Raw genomic sequence first — 15,954 nt, forward strand, 5'->3', positions numbered from 1 at the left:
TTTATGTTTGCGGCGTGCAAAGACTTTTGGATGTTGTCAATGGGAGACCACCTAAACCTGGCGTCTTATCACGGAAGTGTCAAACACATCATCAGTGGTGCCTGTGCTTGCACGGCAGTGTCCCTTCTAAATTGAGGTCCCCGGTGGGCACCTCAATTTAAAAGGCACGGAGGGGAGGGGGTGGTGCCCCGGCGTCTGCGACGGGACGGCTGTGAGCCGGGCAGGCCGGGTGACCGGCCGGGCGTCACGCTGCGCTGTCCTTGGCTGGCGCTCCCTGATGCAAGGGCCGCCAGACAGATGCAGCCACTCTCAGAACTATCGGCATCCCCGGCTGGTGCTTATCAACTGATTGTAACCCGCGATGCCTGCCGCTCTGTGCAGCCGACGCCGCCGGGCGCCATCCGTGCCGCCGCCGAGCAGCTCAGGCCCGTTTTGCGTACATAGTGCATGTTCCGGCACCGGTCTTCACGGGTGGCGCAGTCAGCTGCACGTACAAGCGCTCTAGCGCGCTGGTTCGGCGTGGCGCCGGGGTAAATTTAGCGGCATGACGCAATGTCAGCAGATGCCATTCCGCTCCATGGCAGCTTCACTAGAAGGCCCGTATTAGGTGGCACTCTACTCCGAAATCGACGGCCGTCGCGTATGCAGGAATGTGGTCTGGGTGGTGAGGAACGCGACCACACGCGGCGGGCGGCGCGCCGCGGCCTTGCGTTGTTCTGGTCAGGATCGACCGTGCGGAGGCGTCCGCTCGCGGCCGCCGTAGTGTTCCGGTGCACGGGGAACAGCTGGACCTCGATGCTCCACTTTTTGATTAAGCGCCTCGCGACCAGCTGAACGGAGACCGGAAATGGGGCATGTTGGTCATGCCCCGGAAGTGGGGAATGGGTCTCTGGGCCTCTGCCTGGCCTGGAGCGCTGGAGCAGCCGGTGCGCCCGCCACTCGGGAGGGCGTAGACGTCCGATGAGGAGCGGCCTTGAACGCGCTGCTCCAGAACTTGCCGTGTAACCACTGTCGAAGTCCATATGGCCCGGGGACGGCATAGATAGATGTCATCTTGGTGCTAATATTATTTGCCTTTTTTATTTACTTGCTGGACGTGTCATTCACCTGTTTTCGGTGTTCACATGTGTTCAACTGACAATATCAGTTCTTCGTAATGTAGCCGGTCGGTACGATCCGAACTGGAGACGCAACTTTTCCCCGCAAAAGCCCGCTGTGCCACAAAGCTTGCCCGGCATTAACCCGCAAGTACTAAGACAGTCGCAATACATGTTTTGTCACTTGTCCTTAATTTTACAGATACACATCAAATGCGCCTCAAATTCCATGTCAGTGTCATCTAACGTGCAAGATGTTTGACTAATACTAGTGACGTTGCTTAGACAGCAGCGATCCAAAATACCTTGACTATGGTACTTCGGTTTTAACAAAGTACATCTTAAACAATGCGATATCAGTTTTGGCCTTGGGTGAGTGAATAGGATAGTATGTAAAATGACCGATCACCGAAATATACTTAAGATTTCACGCTTGCACCTCATTCAGTAAATCACAGGTTAGGGCCTCCAAAATTGCTTGCGTCAAACTAATGGGTTCTGGAGAAGTTAAAAAAAAAAAATCCTCGATACTTCAGCGATGGGCAGCCTCTTCAGCTTAATCCATTGCACACGGGCACACAAGCGCCGTTTGTGTGCGTCACATTGCAGCAAGGTCATAACCTGTATGCAACAACTAACTGCAAGCTCTCATTCTGCCCTTAAAATGATGCGTCATGCACCAGCACGTAATAAATGCCACGTAAGAGCTTTGAATGATTCACATTTCCATCATACCACGCTACCCATGTTTCATCGCACGACGGTCGTCGCACGGACGTATGGGATGCTGCGCACAAGCGGTGGGTGCAATGCCGTTTTCCCCAAAAATGTTTTCCATTCAAGAAACATGGTCCACATTTGGTGCTGTCACCCAAAACCGTGAGATGTTGCTAAATGTGGAAACAAGGTTTGTTAACAAGAACATATAAAACAAGTCATGTCTAGAAACTCTGTCCACGTTTCACATAGCCTACTAACTGCAACTTTCAGATCTATATCGAATATTTGATTGGCGTCATATGTTCAATTGGAATATTGACACAGACATGCAATACGTAATGCAATCCAGTTTCCCGTTGGTATTAATGACCATTAATATTCATGATGAGGTGCGGTTTTTTTACGAAACGTTTGTGTTTGTATTTTGTCTTGGCCTGTTCGCGTTCTGTTCGTGCCTGCGCTCGTTCTCTGTCAGTGTCGGTATTGGCCGTCCGTCGGCGCCGGGATGCGTTCCCCGTGGGCGCCGGTGTTGGTCTCCTGCCAGTGCGGCGGCCGGCGTCGCAGTTCCGAGCGGCCACGCCCCTCCCACTCGCCGGCCCCAGCACCAGACGTGGCGTGGGAGCGACGCTCCCCCCCCCCCCCGCTCCCCGCGCGCCCGTCGGCTGGCGCCGTCGCACCAGACATGAGGGGCGCACGCGCGTGATGCATCACCGCCGGTTACCCCTTACCGGAGCGCGTTTCCGCCCTCAGCCGAGCCGACGGTGTCGAGGGCCGGTCGGGGCGGTGCGGCCCGCATAGCCGCTCTGCCTACGCGGCTGCCCTCCCCTCCCCCCCCCCCCCCGCCGCCGGAGGGTCGTCGGCCGGCGGGAGCGTGAACGGCGCGGCGAGTCGGGACTGGTGCTGATCCGGCAAGGTCCGCTCTTGTAGTCAGTAGCCCGCTTTCATCACGAACTGCCAGAGTGCTGCAGCCTGACTCACATCGTGAACAGTCGTTAGGGTGCTCTAGCCCCGTTTACATCGCAAACACCCGCGAGTGCTGTGCCCGGGTTACATGCCAACAGCCAATAGGTGCTGCCAGGCGGCGCGGTCTGTGGCGTGGAGTCGCATTGCCACGAGCTTGTCGAGGACGAGTTTTACAAGTTGGTGTTCGTGACGTTGAAATATGCTGCATGTGGTTTTCGATTCCTTATTTACTGTGTTTTACCAGCGCTTTCTACAGCACCGAGTCGCGATAAAGGAGGCAAAAATGAAGCTCGCGTGTTCCATATTCGTCTGTCATGAATACTGGCCGCGCCTGCTCTGGATCAGTGGGCATGCGTCTTCGCGGTCCACGCCTCCCACCCGGCCAGCCGCCTGCTTGTCGTGCGCCTCTGCTGAGAATGCAGCCGCTAGTCTGGGAGTGGTCAGGACCGTATCCGACATGGCGCCTGCAGAATAGGCAGACTGCCTTGGTGAACTTTAGGAGGAAAAAATGTGCATTCGTGAATGCTGGTAATGCATCACACCCTCAAGTATTTGCTTCAGACGTGGTTGTGATTACGAAGGCGGTAATTCTTGGACGCGAATCTGAAGTAATGCCAAAGACCTCGCCGGCTCACCATGCCAGCAGCGGACGTCAGGCCCTGAACCCCAAGCCAAGGCTGCAGCCTCCGTGCCTCGTAGGCAGGTCTTGTCCGACGGGTGGCGTCCCGTTCAGGCCGACATCCGGATCGGACGCGCCGCCGTGCCTCCTGGTCTGGCCGTGGGCAGGGCGCCGCACGGGCTCAGTATGCGGCTCGGCGTCTCTCGTGAAGGATCACCTCCGTCCCATGGTGTCGGAGTCATTTGCATGTCGCTTATAAAACTAGCTGCATGAATTATGAGCTTTGGTCGAGTCGTGCGCCTTGTGCGACCCTGAAATACGCGTCCTCTGTCGCCGCGAAGGCTCTCCTCACTGAACGGGGTGCGACTCGTAGCGGTTGCGATGAAGGTCTGCATGGTCTGCATCTGCGTCTGCACCTGAAGGCACCAGGCAGCCCACTTTTCCGAACCATCTTATCCATCTGAAAACGACGACAGGAGGCCATTGTCCTGGCGAGATATTATATGTCGTGGTCGTTTTAACGTTATCACTGCGCACGACAATCCTGAGGGGTGTGCGTGCACGCTCTAAGCCCATCACTTTACGCTGTTGTTTCGCCTGCCTTGCACCTCCGGGTTCTGGTCGCCCAGGTCAGAGCCTTGTTGGCACCCCACGGGCGCTTGGCATGGCCGCAGTAGGCTGTATTGGGAGCCCTCCCTGTCTGTATGCGCTTTGCCCGCGGGCGGGATGGGTCTTTTGACGTAGGCACTAGCTGCCGAGGTGTTCGGTTTTAGCACGACCATTTCCGGACAGGATGAGAGGGGATAAATCTCGTCGGTTATGCCGAACGATGATTTTTAGTTCACCCAGCGTCACCCGAATATCGTGAGGCGGCAAATAATCGGCAATAATCGGCAAATAATCGTGCCAAGGACGTAAGTACGGTCCAACCGACGGAGGGATGCTGCGAGCGCTTGGGAGTGTTCACATTGGTATGGCTTTTTGAGCGGAAATGGGCATCTTGAAATGGTTCGCTTCATTTTACATCCCCTTTCTTAGAACCTAACCCCGTCCAGTTTCTGAGCTACACGTCCGTGAAGGTGTGCAGACTTTTTGGGAGACTATTTCAAGGTCACCCAGGGAGCCCATGACGCCATAACGCCATTCAAATCCTGCAGTTTCTTTAAGCCATGCGGCGACCAGGCCGAGCAAAACTAATTGTTGAGTTCTTATGTGGCATTCGTAAGCACGATTTCCAGCTATGGCGGCCCGTCAATCGGCTCTGAATCAAGGTTGCGGCAAGGTGTGATGGCGGTAATCAAACATAACGTATTGATGAGCATATTACTAAACGGATTAATTGTGTTGACTAGAGCGGCCTTTTCAGCTTAAAAGTATATCAGTAGTTATAAGTGAGCTAATTTCATCTTGCCTGTTGCTGACTTCAGTGCCTTCAAATGCGGAATCATTTCCTTTAAGCAATTTTATGGTTTTTTTTTAAGGGATCTCGTACTTCACGCCAGCAACATTTGTCTCCTACCACCTGCCGAGGCATGCATAAATCCCCCTTCTTCACATCTGCTATAGCACCAGGATAATCCCATGACACGGGAAAGCGGACAAATCGTATTACACTGGCAGCTCCATTTGGTCCAGCGCCCAGATACCATACGTCAAAGTGGCTGTATTGGTATCTCCATTCTTTCATTTAATTCCTGGCAGCCACAAGCCGAAAACGAATTAAACAGAAACTCCAATGTGCGTATGGATCACATGATCGGGTATTCATCACGTGCAGTCCTTAATGACTCGTTAGCGCATCCGCACGTGGCAGATGCAGGTATGGGGCTCCGACCAGTGCTGGGCTGAACAGGCGAGTGATGACGTCACGGCATGCCACACACCTGCGCCCAGACACCAGTGACGTCACGGCAGCCATACACCTGCGCCCAGACACCAGTGACGTCACGGCATGCCATACAACCTGCGCGCAGACACCAGTGACGTCACGGCACGCCATACACCTGCGCCCAGACACAGTGGACGTCACGGCATGCCATACACCTGCGCGCAGACACCAGTGACGTCACGGCATGCCATACATCTGCGCCCAGACACCAGTGACTGAAGAACCCACTGGACAGCGGACCGCTTCATGTCAACAGACGCCGATGTTGGTTGTCGGCTCACTAGTTTTGAGCTGATGTGACGAGACCGTAGCTAAAATTATGTCTTTCTTGCGAGGTGCCGAATGCCTGGAGCGGTGGGCTACCGACTCCGGCCTGCTCGCGGTTCCGCGACATTAGTACTACAACAAAGACCGAACAAAGTGTTACGCGACAAACTTGTATTGCCAAAAACCTATACTGGTCATTACTTTACTGCAAATACTTACACAGCCACTACTACACCCGACGTTACTTCTACTGCCAAAACTTATGCGCGACATTGGTTGCTTCATGATAAATTTATGCTTCAAAAAATTAAACTCGTCATTACTTCTACTGCAAAAAAATATAATCATTGCTTGTGCACGATTTTACTCCTACGGCAAGTACTTAAACGCGACATTAGTGCTACTCGACAAAACTAAGTGTTTGCGGTAGAAGTGTTTGCTATAGAAGTGTTTGTAGAAGTGTAAGTGTTTGCTGTGGTAATGACTATTTTGTAGCGTAAGTTTTATCGTGTTGCTCGCACATTTTGTTTTTTGCAGTAGAAATAATGTCGCATATAAGCGAACACTACTTATTACGTAAAGATTTGTGATGATGAATATAAACTTAAGTTTTGTCGTGTATCACTCCTGTCGTGTATAAGCCTTTGAGGTAGAGGTAATGTCGCGTATAAGCTCAGTCTGTATAAGCTTTTGCAGTATAAGTGATGCCGCGTATGACTGATGTCTTAGTACTCCTGTGGGCAGGAGCTTTTGCTACCGATACCGTAGCATCGGTGTCGTGACAGCCCGCGGGCGTCCGTCGGTGTTGCCCGTCTTTCCTGGTGGCCGGCCGGCCGGAGGTTCGGCCGGCGCGGGCTGCAGGGGCCGCCGGGGGCCGCGGCCGCCGGCGGCCTTATAAGGGAGGCCGGGGCCGAGCTGGGCCTCAGTCGCGTCGCAGTCGACCCACTGCCTCCCCGCCGTCCGCACCTCACTCCCCGCCAGCCATGTCGGACCCGGCTGAGGTGAGCCCGCGCCCGGAGCGTGGCGGCGTCCGGCACCGGTCGCCGGTCGCCGGTCGCCAGTCGCCAGTCGCCAGTCGCCGGTCGCCTCGCCGGTCGCCGGTTACGAGGCATCGGTCACGGCACCGGGCACCGGCTATCCAACCCACCGAGCTATGTCCGAACTTGCTGTCAGTTCCTACACCAGAAAACTTGCTTTATCTCACTGACTTGTTCTTTATTTTATCCGCTGTCTGAAATTTAAAGTGATTTTTACATTTACCTCAACGGTCCCTTTCTTTCCGAAAGGACGGGTGGTCTCTCACGGCATGTTTGTCCATCGTCTGACCTTCTTACGCTTGTGTCACATTCTCTTCTGAAGTCATGAGCGCATGCGTGTTTGGCACGTTTGTCCATCATATTTGGCTTCTTACGGCGTGTTTGTCCATCTTCTGAGCCTCTTACATGTGTATGACATTCTCATCTGAAGTGATGACTGCTATCATGTCATTTTCGATCTCACATACGACTTGCGTGCCGTGTGCGTGTTATTGCTTTTGGACCCGACGGCACTCGATATTTCGATGGCCGGTCTGTTGCTTCGCACTGCTGTCATCTGCATGATTTCGAGATTGCTCACGCAGACTGTGCGGCATAAGCGTGGTGTCTCTTCCGCACACACTTCATGAGACCAGCCGGAGGTGTCATCCGTGCGGGCGTGCGAAGCGCTCTCACCACCTTCGGTTCACCAGCGCGGTCCGTGCTGGTCCCGGGTTTTGTCGGGGCTGCTTCACAGCCGCTCTGCCTCATCTGGCCGGACTCGACCCGTGATGAACCCTCGAAGGGGGTGTGGCCAGCCGGCCGACCTCCTATTTCCGGTCTCCGGTCGACCACGTGACGTGACTCAGCTGTGACGTACGGTTCCCGTCGATCGGCGTCTAATTCTGGCTCTGGCGGCTGGCGTCGGGCGTCGGCCGTCTTCGCGCCGCCGCCGCCGCCCGCGCCGGCCCTGGACTGCTGGCGCTGGTTGCTGGCGCGCCTGGGCCGCCGCGCCCCGGTGGGTCTCGCCAGCGCCCTGGGGGCTGTGCTGTGCTGTGGTGGTGACGGCCGTTCTGGGACACTCGGCGGTCCCGGCTCCCGGGCGGCGCGTCCGTGCGTGCCGGCAGACCGCGTCGGGGCCGGCCTGTCCTCGGCCCCTGGCAGACGTGTGTGTGTGGGCGTGAGGCCGGACCGGCCAGAGGTGAGGCCGGCCGACAGCTGACAGGCGCCGTCTGTCCGGCAGGCCAAGGTGGAGACGGAAGCCGCCACGGAGGAGAAGCCAGCCGAGGAGGCGCCCGCCGCCCCGCAGGAGGCCAAGGTGCGTGCCCCGCCCGCTCCCCCCTCCCCCCAACCCCGCCCGCTGAATCTGCGGGCCGTGCATGCGCGCCTGGTGACCCATGCGATCATTATTATCTCGATTTAACGATTCGGAATTGCGTCGATTGTGCCGAGTGTGGCTAGCTGGTGACCGGCTGGTGCGGCGGGCGCGGGTGTTCGTCACGTGCTTGCGCAGCAGTTGGTGGGGAGTTTCCGTCGACTGACGCGCCACTTGCTCTGTGGCAGGCTGAGGAAGCCGGCGCGCCGCCAGAGCGGAGGCGCCGAAGGAGGGAGGCGATGCCGGCCCCGGCTGGCCGAGGTAAACTTACACCCTGCACTGCGTCATCTGATTGTCGTTCATTCGGCGCCGAGCGGCGGCCAAGCCCTCTTCTTCTCTCGACTCTCGCCTCACGACGCCAATGCCTCGGGCGCGCCCACGCCCTGTGTGCAGCGCTCAGTCGCCTTGAGGTTCGACAAGCGAACTGCGCGTAGATGGCAGGGCCGAGGCGGATGAACGACGCCAGCGCGCAGGGGGCGCGCCGCCGGAGCGACTCGCCACCGGCTGGGATATGACCTAGTGTGCACAGTCAGCATATGACCTAGCGTGCACGGCCAGCATGCCGTTTCGTCCTGTAGTTCACGCGGCCAAATACGGCCGTGCATTTGTTATTTTGTTCGAGCCAGTGTGCATATTCTTGTTGTAGACTTGCCGATTTTTATGCAGGGTACGCTTCTCCTTACACTTACCATAAATAAATGGTGCATAACAGTTCGTCTTTGATGGTGTGAAAAGCAGAAGCGGAAACACTTCCATTAGCTCGAGTGTTTACTTCACTAGTTCACACATCCACACTCTTTTCACACTCTTCACACACTCTTTCTTTCCTCGAAGCCCTTTAAGCCTTAACAGAGAATTGTCCGTTCGTTTTCGTTTGTCCAGTCAGTTGGTCTATTTGACCAGTTTTGTGGTGGTGTCGAGCTAACCACCGCCAACTCTCTGCTCCAATTGCTTTGGCTGCCTGCCGACCGATCTGGCGCGCCCCGTGCCGCTGGTGACGCTTTTTTGTCGCCGACGCTGGGCCAAAAACAGCGGGCGGAGGAATTCGGGCTGGGTCCCAGCTGCGCTCCCACTGGGCGGCCGCGCTTAATGGGGCCGCTCCCCTGTCGTCATCGTCTGCATTCGGCCGTCTGTGGACTATTGCGGTGAACGAGCGGGACGGACGCTTGCCGGCTGCGTCCCAGAGGTCCGGCGGGCACCCCGGCCACAGAGCGGCGTCCTCGACCCACGTGGTGTCTGGACGCCGTATGTGCGGGGAACCGCCGCACAGGCAGGAACGGCCGTGGCGCCGCACACAGACACGTTCCGGCATGCTGACGGGGCACAATGCCACGTTGTGGCAGCACGAAATCTCACGCAGTTTGAGGATCTGGTCGACCACCGGTCGGGCCGCGTCCGCTGGACGGTCCGTCTGTCAGGGCCGCCTGTCAGGGGCCATCTGTCACGGCCGTCTGTCAGGATCATCTGTCAGGGCCGTTTGTCAGGATCATTTGTCAGGGCCGTCTGTCAGGATCAACTTCAGGGTCATCTGCTAGGGCGGTTCGTCAAATCACCTGTCAGGGCCGCCTGTCAGGACCATTTGTCAGGATCATCTGTCAGGCCTGTCTGTCAGGTCCGTCTGTCAGGACCTCTGTCGACCGCTGCCGGTGCGCCCGGCCGTCGGGGGCAGCTGTTGACGGGCGTGGCGCGGTCCCAGACAGCCCGCCGCCTGACGCTGAGAGCGACGGCCGCGGAGGGCTGAGGGTGGGGCCCAGCCGCGGGCTGCGCGCGGCCTCGGTATGGTCGTACTCCGCGAGCAGATAGCTTCGTCCGTGCTGCACGATTGTCCGGTACCCTCGGACCGGATCAGGGTCAGGAGGGCTGACGAGGATCCAGGGCTCCAACACTCACAGGAGCTGCGTGAGCAAAAATATCCTAAATGGCCGCGTCCGTCGATGCGTCCCTAAGCAACGAACACATGCAGAGGCAGATCCACACGTCGCACACCGCTCTTCCGCACGAGGCAGTGACGCTTGACCAGCCGCTCAGGCTGGGGGCACGGGCGTGCGCGACAGCCCTCGTGGCGCGAGTGGCTAGCGCACCCCTGGGTGAGCCTCGCTCAGCCCGCGACCGGCCAGCGGGGGTCGAGGAGCGATGGGATCGACCCGGCTCTGATCTGGACCCGGACCCGGCGTTGGTCCCACCATTCCTCCTGTCTTTGATATCAGCCGAAGGCAAGCGCGCCTGTGTTCCTGGCCTCGTGCGGCGACTTTTATGCTCGTGGGGCGGGGGGGGGGGGGTCATATTTTGTCGGCATCACATGGCTCTTGGCATTTGATATCGCTGGCTTTATTGATGCGTGTGTCTCGTTTTGTATTGTCGACGAATGTGGATTGATTCGGTTGTGCCGCAGTGATGATGTTTGAGCGATGCTGAAACATGGTATTGTGTCTGGCAGGATGCTTCTGCCGAGGTGAAGGCGGAAGAGCCGAAGGTCGAGAAGAAGGAGGAGGAGACGGCCGCCGGCGGCGGAGAAGAAGGAGGAGACGCCGGCCGAGGAGAAAAAGGAGGAGGTGGAAGAGAAGAAGGAGCCGGCGACGGAGAAGGAGGCGCCTGCTGCCGAGGAGGAGAAGGCACCTGCCGTGGAGGAGAAGAAAGAGGAGGCGGCTCCCGTGACAGACGAGAAAGAGGCGGAAGCCCCCGCGACAGATGAAGAAGAAGGAGGAAGTCTCGACCGAAGAGAAGGCTCCAGAGGTGAGTGCCAAGTCCCACAGAAGGTGACCGTTCACGACATCAGCTGGACGCGAGAATCATATCGATACATGGCTCGGTTCGAACGGTCGCCGATTGCGGTACTGAGTTTATTCTTTTTAGAGGGAGGGGTAGGCACCGTCCAAACGGAGGCTTGTTACCACCTTCGGCTCGCAAACGAAGTCTGATATTGCGACTGCTCAGCTAAAAAATATGTTTGTCATATTCCAGCAACCAAAAACGTGTTTTTTATTGACTTGCTGAATTCAGTCGTCTTTCGGAAACACTCCACTGTGGCGCTAAACCGATGTCCACCAATACTTCAGTGCTTCGGCCTTGCTGGCTTCTACCCTCGGATCTGTTGTTGACGATGTGGGCGTGCGCGCCAGTGGTGCCCGTGATCAAGACGTCGCTCTGCTCCGCCGCAGGCGCCGGCTGACGCCGAGAAGCCGGCCGAGAAGCCGGCCGAGTCGGAGCCGGAGCCGGTGAAGCCGGCCGAGAAGCCGGTCGAGGAGCCGCCCAGCACGGAGGAATAGTCGGCGTGCGCGCAGCCTAGCTCCTGTTTCACCGGACCAGCCGACGCGTCGCTGGCGTCGCCCCACACACCGGCCGACGGCCCGGCCGGCGGGCGAGTTTTATGAATTTCACAAGTGGGCAAGCTCGCGCCGGGACGCTGCGCGCGACAGTGCTGCGTGAGCGCCGGGTTGGAGCGCGCCCGACGAGGCGCGCGCCGACGCCGTGCGGCGCTCCGACGCCGGTCCGGCCGCGGCTGCTGATGTGACGCCTGGCCGGGGCCGCCGGCCGTGCGGGCCGCTCCGTGGGTGGCCGACGGCAGCGGGCCGCCGCGGCTGCTGATGTGGCCCGTGTGTGGGGCCGCCCGGCCCGCGCCGCCGCCCGACGCGGCCGGCCGCGCGGCGCGGCGGCAGCGCCAGGTCAGCCGCTGAGCGCGGCGGCGGCGGCGCGGCCGCGCCCCGGCCGACGCGGCCCGGCGCCGGCGCGGAGCATCGCCCGCTCCGCCGACAGGGCGCCGACCAAATTCGAATTGCACCCCGGCAGGGCGACCAGTGGAAGCCAAGGCGGGCTGGACGCGCGCCGAGACTGCTCTGCGCGGGACTGGTGTCTGTGACCCGATCGTTCTGCGCGGCCGTGGTAGGCTTTCACCGATGCATTAAGGATTCTAGTGTTACGTTTGTGCGCTCGTGTTTTAATTTCAAACTTCCCAGTGATGAGCAGGCGAAGAGCCAAGAATATCTCCCGGTTGTGGTATTCGTACTATTTGATAATAAAAATTGATCTGATTTCTAGATTAGCAGCCTTAGTCAAGAGTTGGACATGAATATCAGATGCACATCGTGCGAAAGCACCTTTTTGTCTACGGAGCAGGTATGCTTGCAGGCTCGACAAGACATCAGTGCCTGCGGTCCTGGCTCAGACCAATGATTCATTTCGGTTGTGAGTACAGTTCGGTCACTTGCCACAACGGACGGGCCTGCTGCATTCGGTATATAACGGTCTCAATTCAAAACAAACCGGCTAGGACCCAAAAACGCGACAAGTTATTAGCCGTCTTCGCTGGCAAGAAGCATCGAACTTGCCGGCATTCATCAGTGTGGTTTTGATAGTGCCTCGGATACAGCGTATATCCTCGGGACGTATACAGCTGCTTCTCTCGGAAGCGTTATCTTGTTTGCCCGCCCGCTGGCCACCGTCTAGTGTTACCCGCGGGCCAACGCCGCGCGGCTTACGGAGACTGCAACGCCGGACGTCGGGTTTTTTGTTGGAAGACTGACGAATGGGCATGGTCAAAACAAAAATGTAATTTTTTACTACTCAATTCTGAACCAAGGTTGAACATGCCTGGGCGACCATGGGCTGACCATTTCAATGCAACGTTTGACACCACTTCCATTTACAATCTACGTCCACTATCATCTGCGCTGAAAACTGTTCTACAATTTTTCCACTGCTCAGTTTTGAGCAAAGGTTGAACATTCCCAGACGAACCATTCCCATTTTGCCCATTTTATTGCAACGTTTCCATTTCAATGAGTGCCATCGGCTAAGGAAAAGTGACGGAACTATTGCAAAATGAAAAGCTGCGGCGTTTTTTTCCAAGTAATCAATTAGCACCAGGTTCCTGCAGTTAATTGTCTTCAAAATGCGAACAGAATTGCATCTTTCGGTGCCTTCTGGTTTCTGTTTCAGTAACAGAAGGTACATGGTAACCAAAAAAAGAAGAAAATCGTACTCCCTAAAACTGGGTGGGCGATATCTGGGGATTTTTTGGGGGGGGAGGGCCTTTCATTAGGAGATGCCCTTCGCGAATCCTTCGTCCCACGCCCACCTTACCAATACTCTGGCCGCGCTGCCCCCCCCCCCCCCTCCCCCCTCCACAGCTAACAATCTATCGGGGCCTCGAGTAAAACGGATCTGGCAGCAGCGCAGCCCGGCCTGTGCCCTGCCAGGATCCAGTCTCTTGTATAAAATGGATTCAGCTGCTGTACTGTCCAAGCAGAACAAAGCTTGTGCCCAACGGGGAATGTAGTGTGTTTTTCGTGAATGCCGTCGCAAAATGTGAGTGGGATTTTATTGGCTCGGGGCATGTTTCCCCAGCAGGATTCCAATTCTCGCACAGCATTTGCCAGCGGCTGCGCCACACTTGCATTCGTGCGGGCAGTGGTGTGAATATTGTATGTGTTGTCGTGGGCCGCTTATCTTTTTTGCGTCGTGCGCGCCTTTCCTGATTTTTGTCGTGCTCAGCTGGGAATTGGAAATAAAATGTGTTGGGGGCCGTACAAACATCCAAGTCGCCCGACTGCATGCTTGTTAAGACACCCGTTGACAACATGCGGCAAAACCAGCTGGTTCCGAAACCGTATTTGGATCGGTTAATGCCAAAAACATTGGGTTTATGTCATCAGTTCCCCCAACAAGCTGTTGACTTAACTTTCAAATTACCTACATTACCCAATGGTGACGAATTAAATTAAATTAAAATGCCACTTGCCTGTGGATCGCGGTCTTTGCGTGGTGGAGTGTAGTTAAACCGAACTACCTCATTTTAACGATGTGGTCAGTGTGGGGTGTCGTATGTTGATGCCAGCCCAGTGATCGAGCCCAGTTTTAAACTATTCAGCTGCGGATGGCGACAGTATTGCCGGTGCAAGAGCGTTCCAGTCCATTTACGACGTAGGATCTGAATGTGTTCCGACGGACGAAGGTCCTGAGTTAAGGGCTTACATTGTCATTTAAATCATCATTACATCATACCATTTTCGTGTCGTATCTTGCACAGAACTCGCCCACCGGCAAAGACATGCCTCCGTGAAACATTGGAACATTGCAACAGGCAGCTTTATTGGCGTGGCCGCCCAGATGCGTCTACTCCGCATGTCTTCACCTCACCGCACCACATCTCCCGTGCCGCCGGTCGACCCGGTCGGCCCAGTCGGTTGCCGCGGGCGGATTCTCGGGCACATAGCCGCAGGATTCGACCTCTGTCTTGGCGAACCTCACCCTGGGCAGGGTTCGATGTGCTGCCGTTTTCATCCACACTTCCCAGTAGCGTCCACACGTGGTCTGGATGAGCAAGCGTAGTCGTCATCATGCGCAAGGATGGCATCCACGACTTTGCAAGTCCGTGGTACATCGTCCCGAGCCTAGTCTCCTAGTCGCGCGCAGAACTCGTCGCCACTTGTATCAGTCCCTCGAGGACTCGTTTGTACGTGTAACCGTTTCCAGGGCGTGATGAATGTTGTGAGATGCTGATCTTCACCTGCGGTGGCCATCTGGGGGCATTCATTCTTGGTGTCAAATTTGGAGAAGAATCATGCGTCTTTATGATACCGGACACGGTGTCGTGCGGCATGTAAACGGGATGAGGTCCTCTCTTGACGCACGTTTTCAGCCTGGTCAGGTCTCAACAGATGCGAACATATCCGAAGTTCTTTGGGACAACTGCTATGGAATGGCACCACTCTGTGGTGCTATATGCGGGGACGATGATAACCCTCGCCTCAAGATCGCCCCGCTGCCGGTTTACCTCGGCTCGTCATCCGAACGGGATCTTGCGAACAGCGCTCAGGTTCAATGATTTCGCATCTTCCCGCGATGTATTTTCGTTGACCCGCCTGCCATCTCACGGACTGTGGATGCGTCAAACGCACGCGGGAACGCTGCCTTCATCTGCGCCAGATGATCTGCCCGCTGCTGTGGCGACGGGTCGCCCATGTCAGAGGACCATATCGGTTTACACGGTCTGTCACAATGACTGGTCATGGATGCCCCTGGTCGGTCGCATGGGCTGACGTGCGGGTTCTCCAGCGCAGCCCGCTGCGCGCTGATAACGTTAGACAGCGCCACCTGCGAGTCCTGGAGCATAGGCGGCGTCACTTGCTCCCCAGTTTTAGCCGCGGGCAGCGCCACCTGCGGTCCGCTGCTGGTCGGATGGTGGCTGTGGCTGTGTCGGATGCGGCTGCCGTTTCGAGGATGGAGATGATCGTTGTTGTGCTGAGAGCAGGGTAGGCAGGGACATAGCCAGAACGTTCTCTGCCGGCTAGTGACCTGGGCTGACATTGAAGTCGGCGTCCGTTCCAACAACTTACACGTATGCAATCTGTTTTGGGAAGCACGCCAGAAGGATACGCAGTTCCATGGAGTGAAACCACGACGGGAGAGCCGCGCGTACACCTCCGATGACGTAAATGTCAGTTGCAACTGCGTGCTGACCAATGCGAAGAACGGCACTGAGCGTTCAACGACAGTGAAGCCGCTTGCTGTCTGCAGAAATAGCCTTTCCTTTACTGGAACCAGGTTGCGTAGGTCAACACCAATCGCACTTGTCTATTCAGAACCGATGACTGTGGACTCAGCTCCGGTATCAGGGGACCATGACAGACGGGCACTGCCGTTGAGATGCGTGACGATGGCACGAATCTACGGCGTCTTACGGAACGTGGGCCTGATGCTGATACGTCAGACACCATGATACGGTACTGCACATGGTCACTCCGATAGCGTCTCACCGCTCCGCCGTACCGGCGCTCCGAGACGCCCCACTGATCTCACTCCTCCCGTCGGCTGCTGTAGAACTATTGTGGCCCGGTGACCGCTGACCTTTGACCTGATGGCCTCGCCACAGAAACTACACTTTCTCGTTGGCGGATTCCTAATCTTGTGGGCTGTAGAGACACGAGTGACTGACATGGCTTAGCCTTCCTGTTCGTCACGTCCACACTGAGCATTTTCACTGGTGCGGCAGGTGTTAACAGCCTTCTGTA

At 56.8% G+C, this 15,954-nt stretch overlaps 1 protein-coding gene across 1 annotated transcript in view; it reads left to right on the forward strand.

The window, feature by feature from the left end:
* LOC119107970 (MARCKS-related protein 1-B-like) overlaps positions 1 to 9,480 on the forward strand; it is a 38,572-nt gene extending 29,092 nt beyond the window's left edge. Inside the window, exons 4-6 of the mRNA XM_037231559.1 lie at positions 7,814 to 7,888; positions 8,134 to 8,206; positions 9,404 to 9,480. Of these exons, the coding sequence (XP_037087454.1) occupies positions 7,814 to 7,888; positions 8,134 to 8,206; positions 9,404 to 9,480 (225 nt within the window). The remainder of the gene's footprint in view (positions 1 to 7,813; positions 7,889 to 8,133; positions 8,207 to 9,403) is intronic.
* Positions 9,481 to 15,954: the final 6,474 nt, after the last annotated feature.

Source organism: Pollicipes pollicipes, unplaced genomic scaffold (genome assembly GCF_011947565.3).
Source record: "Pollicipes pollicipes isolate AB1234 unplaced genomic scaffold, Ppol_2.1 Scaffold_6686;HRSCAF=7923_pilon_pilon_pilon, whole genome shotgun sequence".
In the NCBI taxonomy this organism is placed as follows: Eukaryota; Metazoa; Arthropoda; class Thecostraca; order Pollicipedomorpha; family Pollicipedidae; genus Pollicipes; species Pollicipes pollicipes.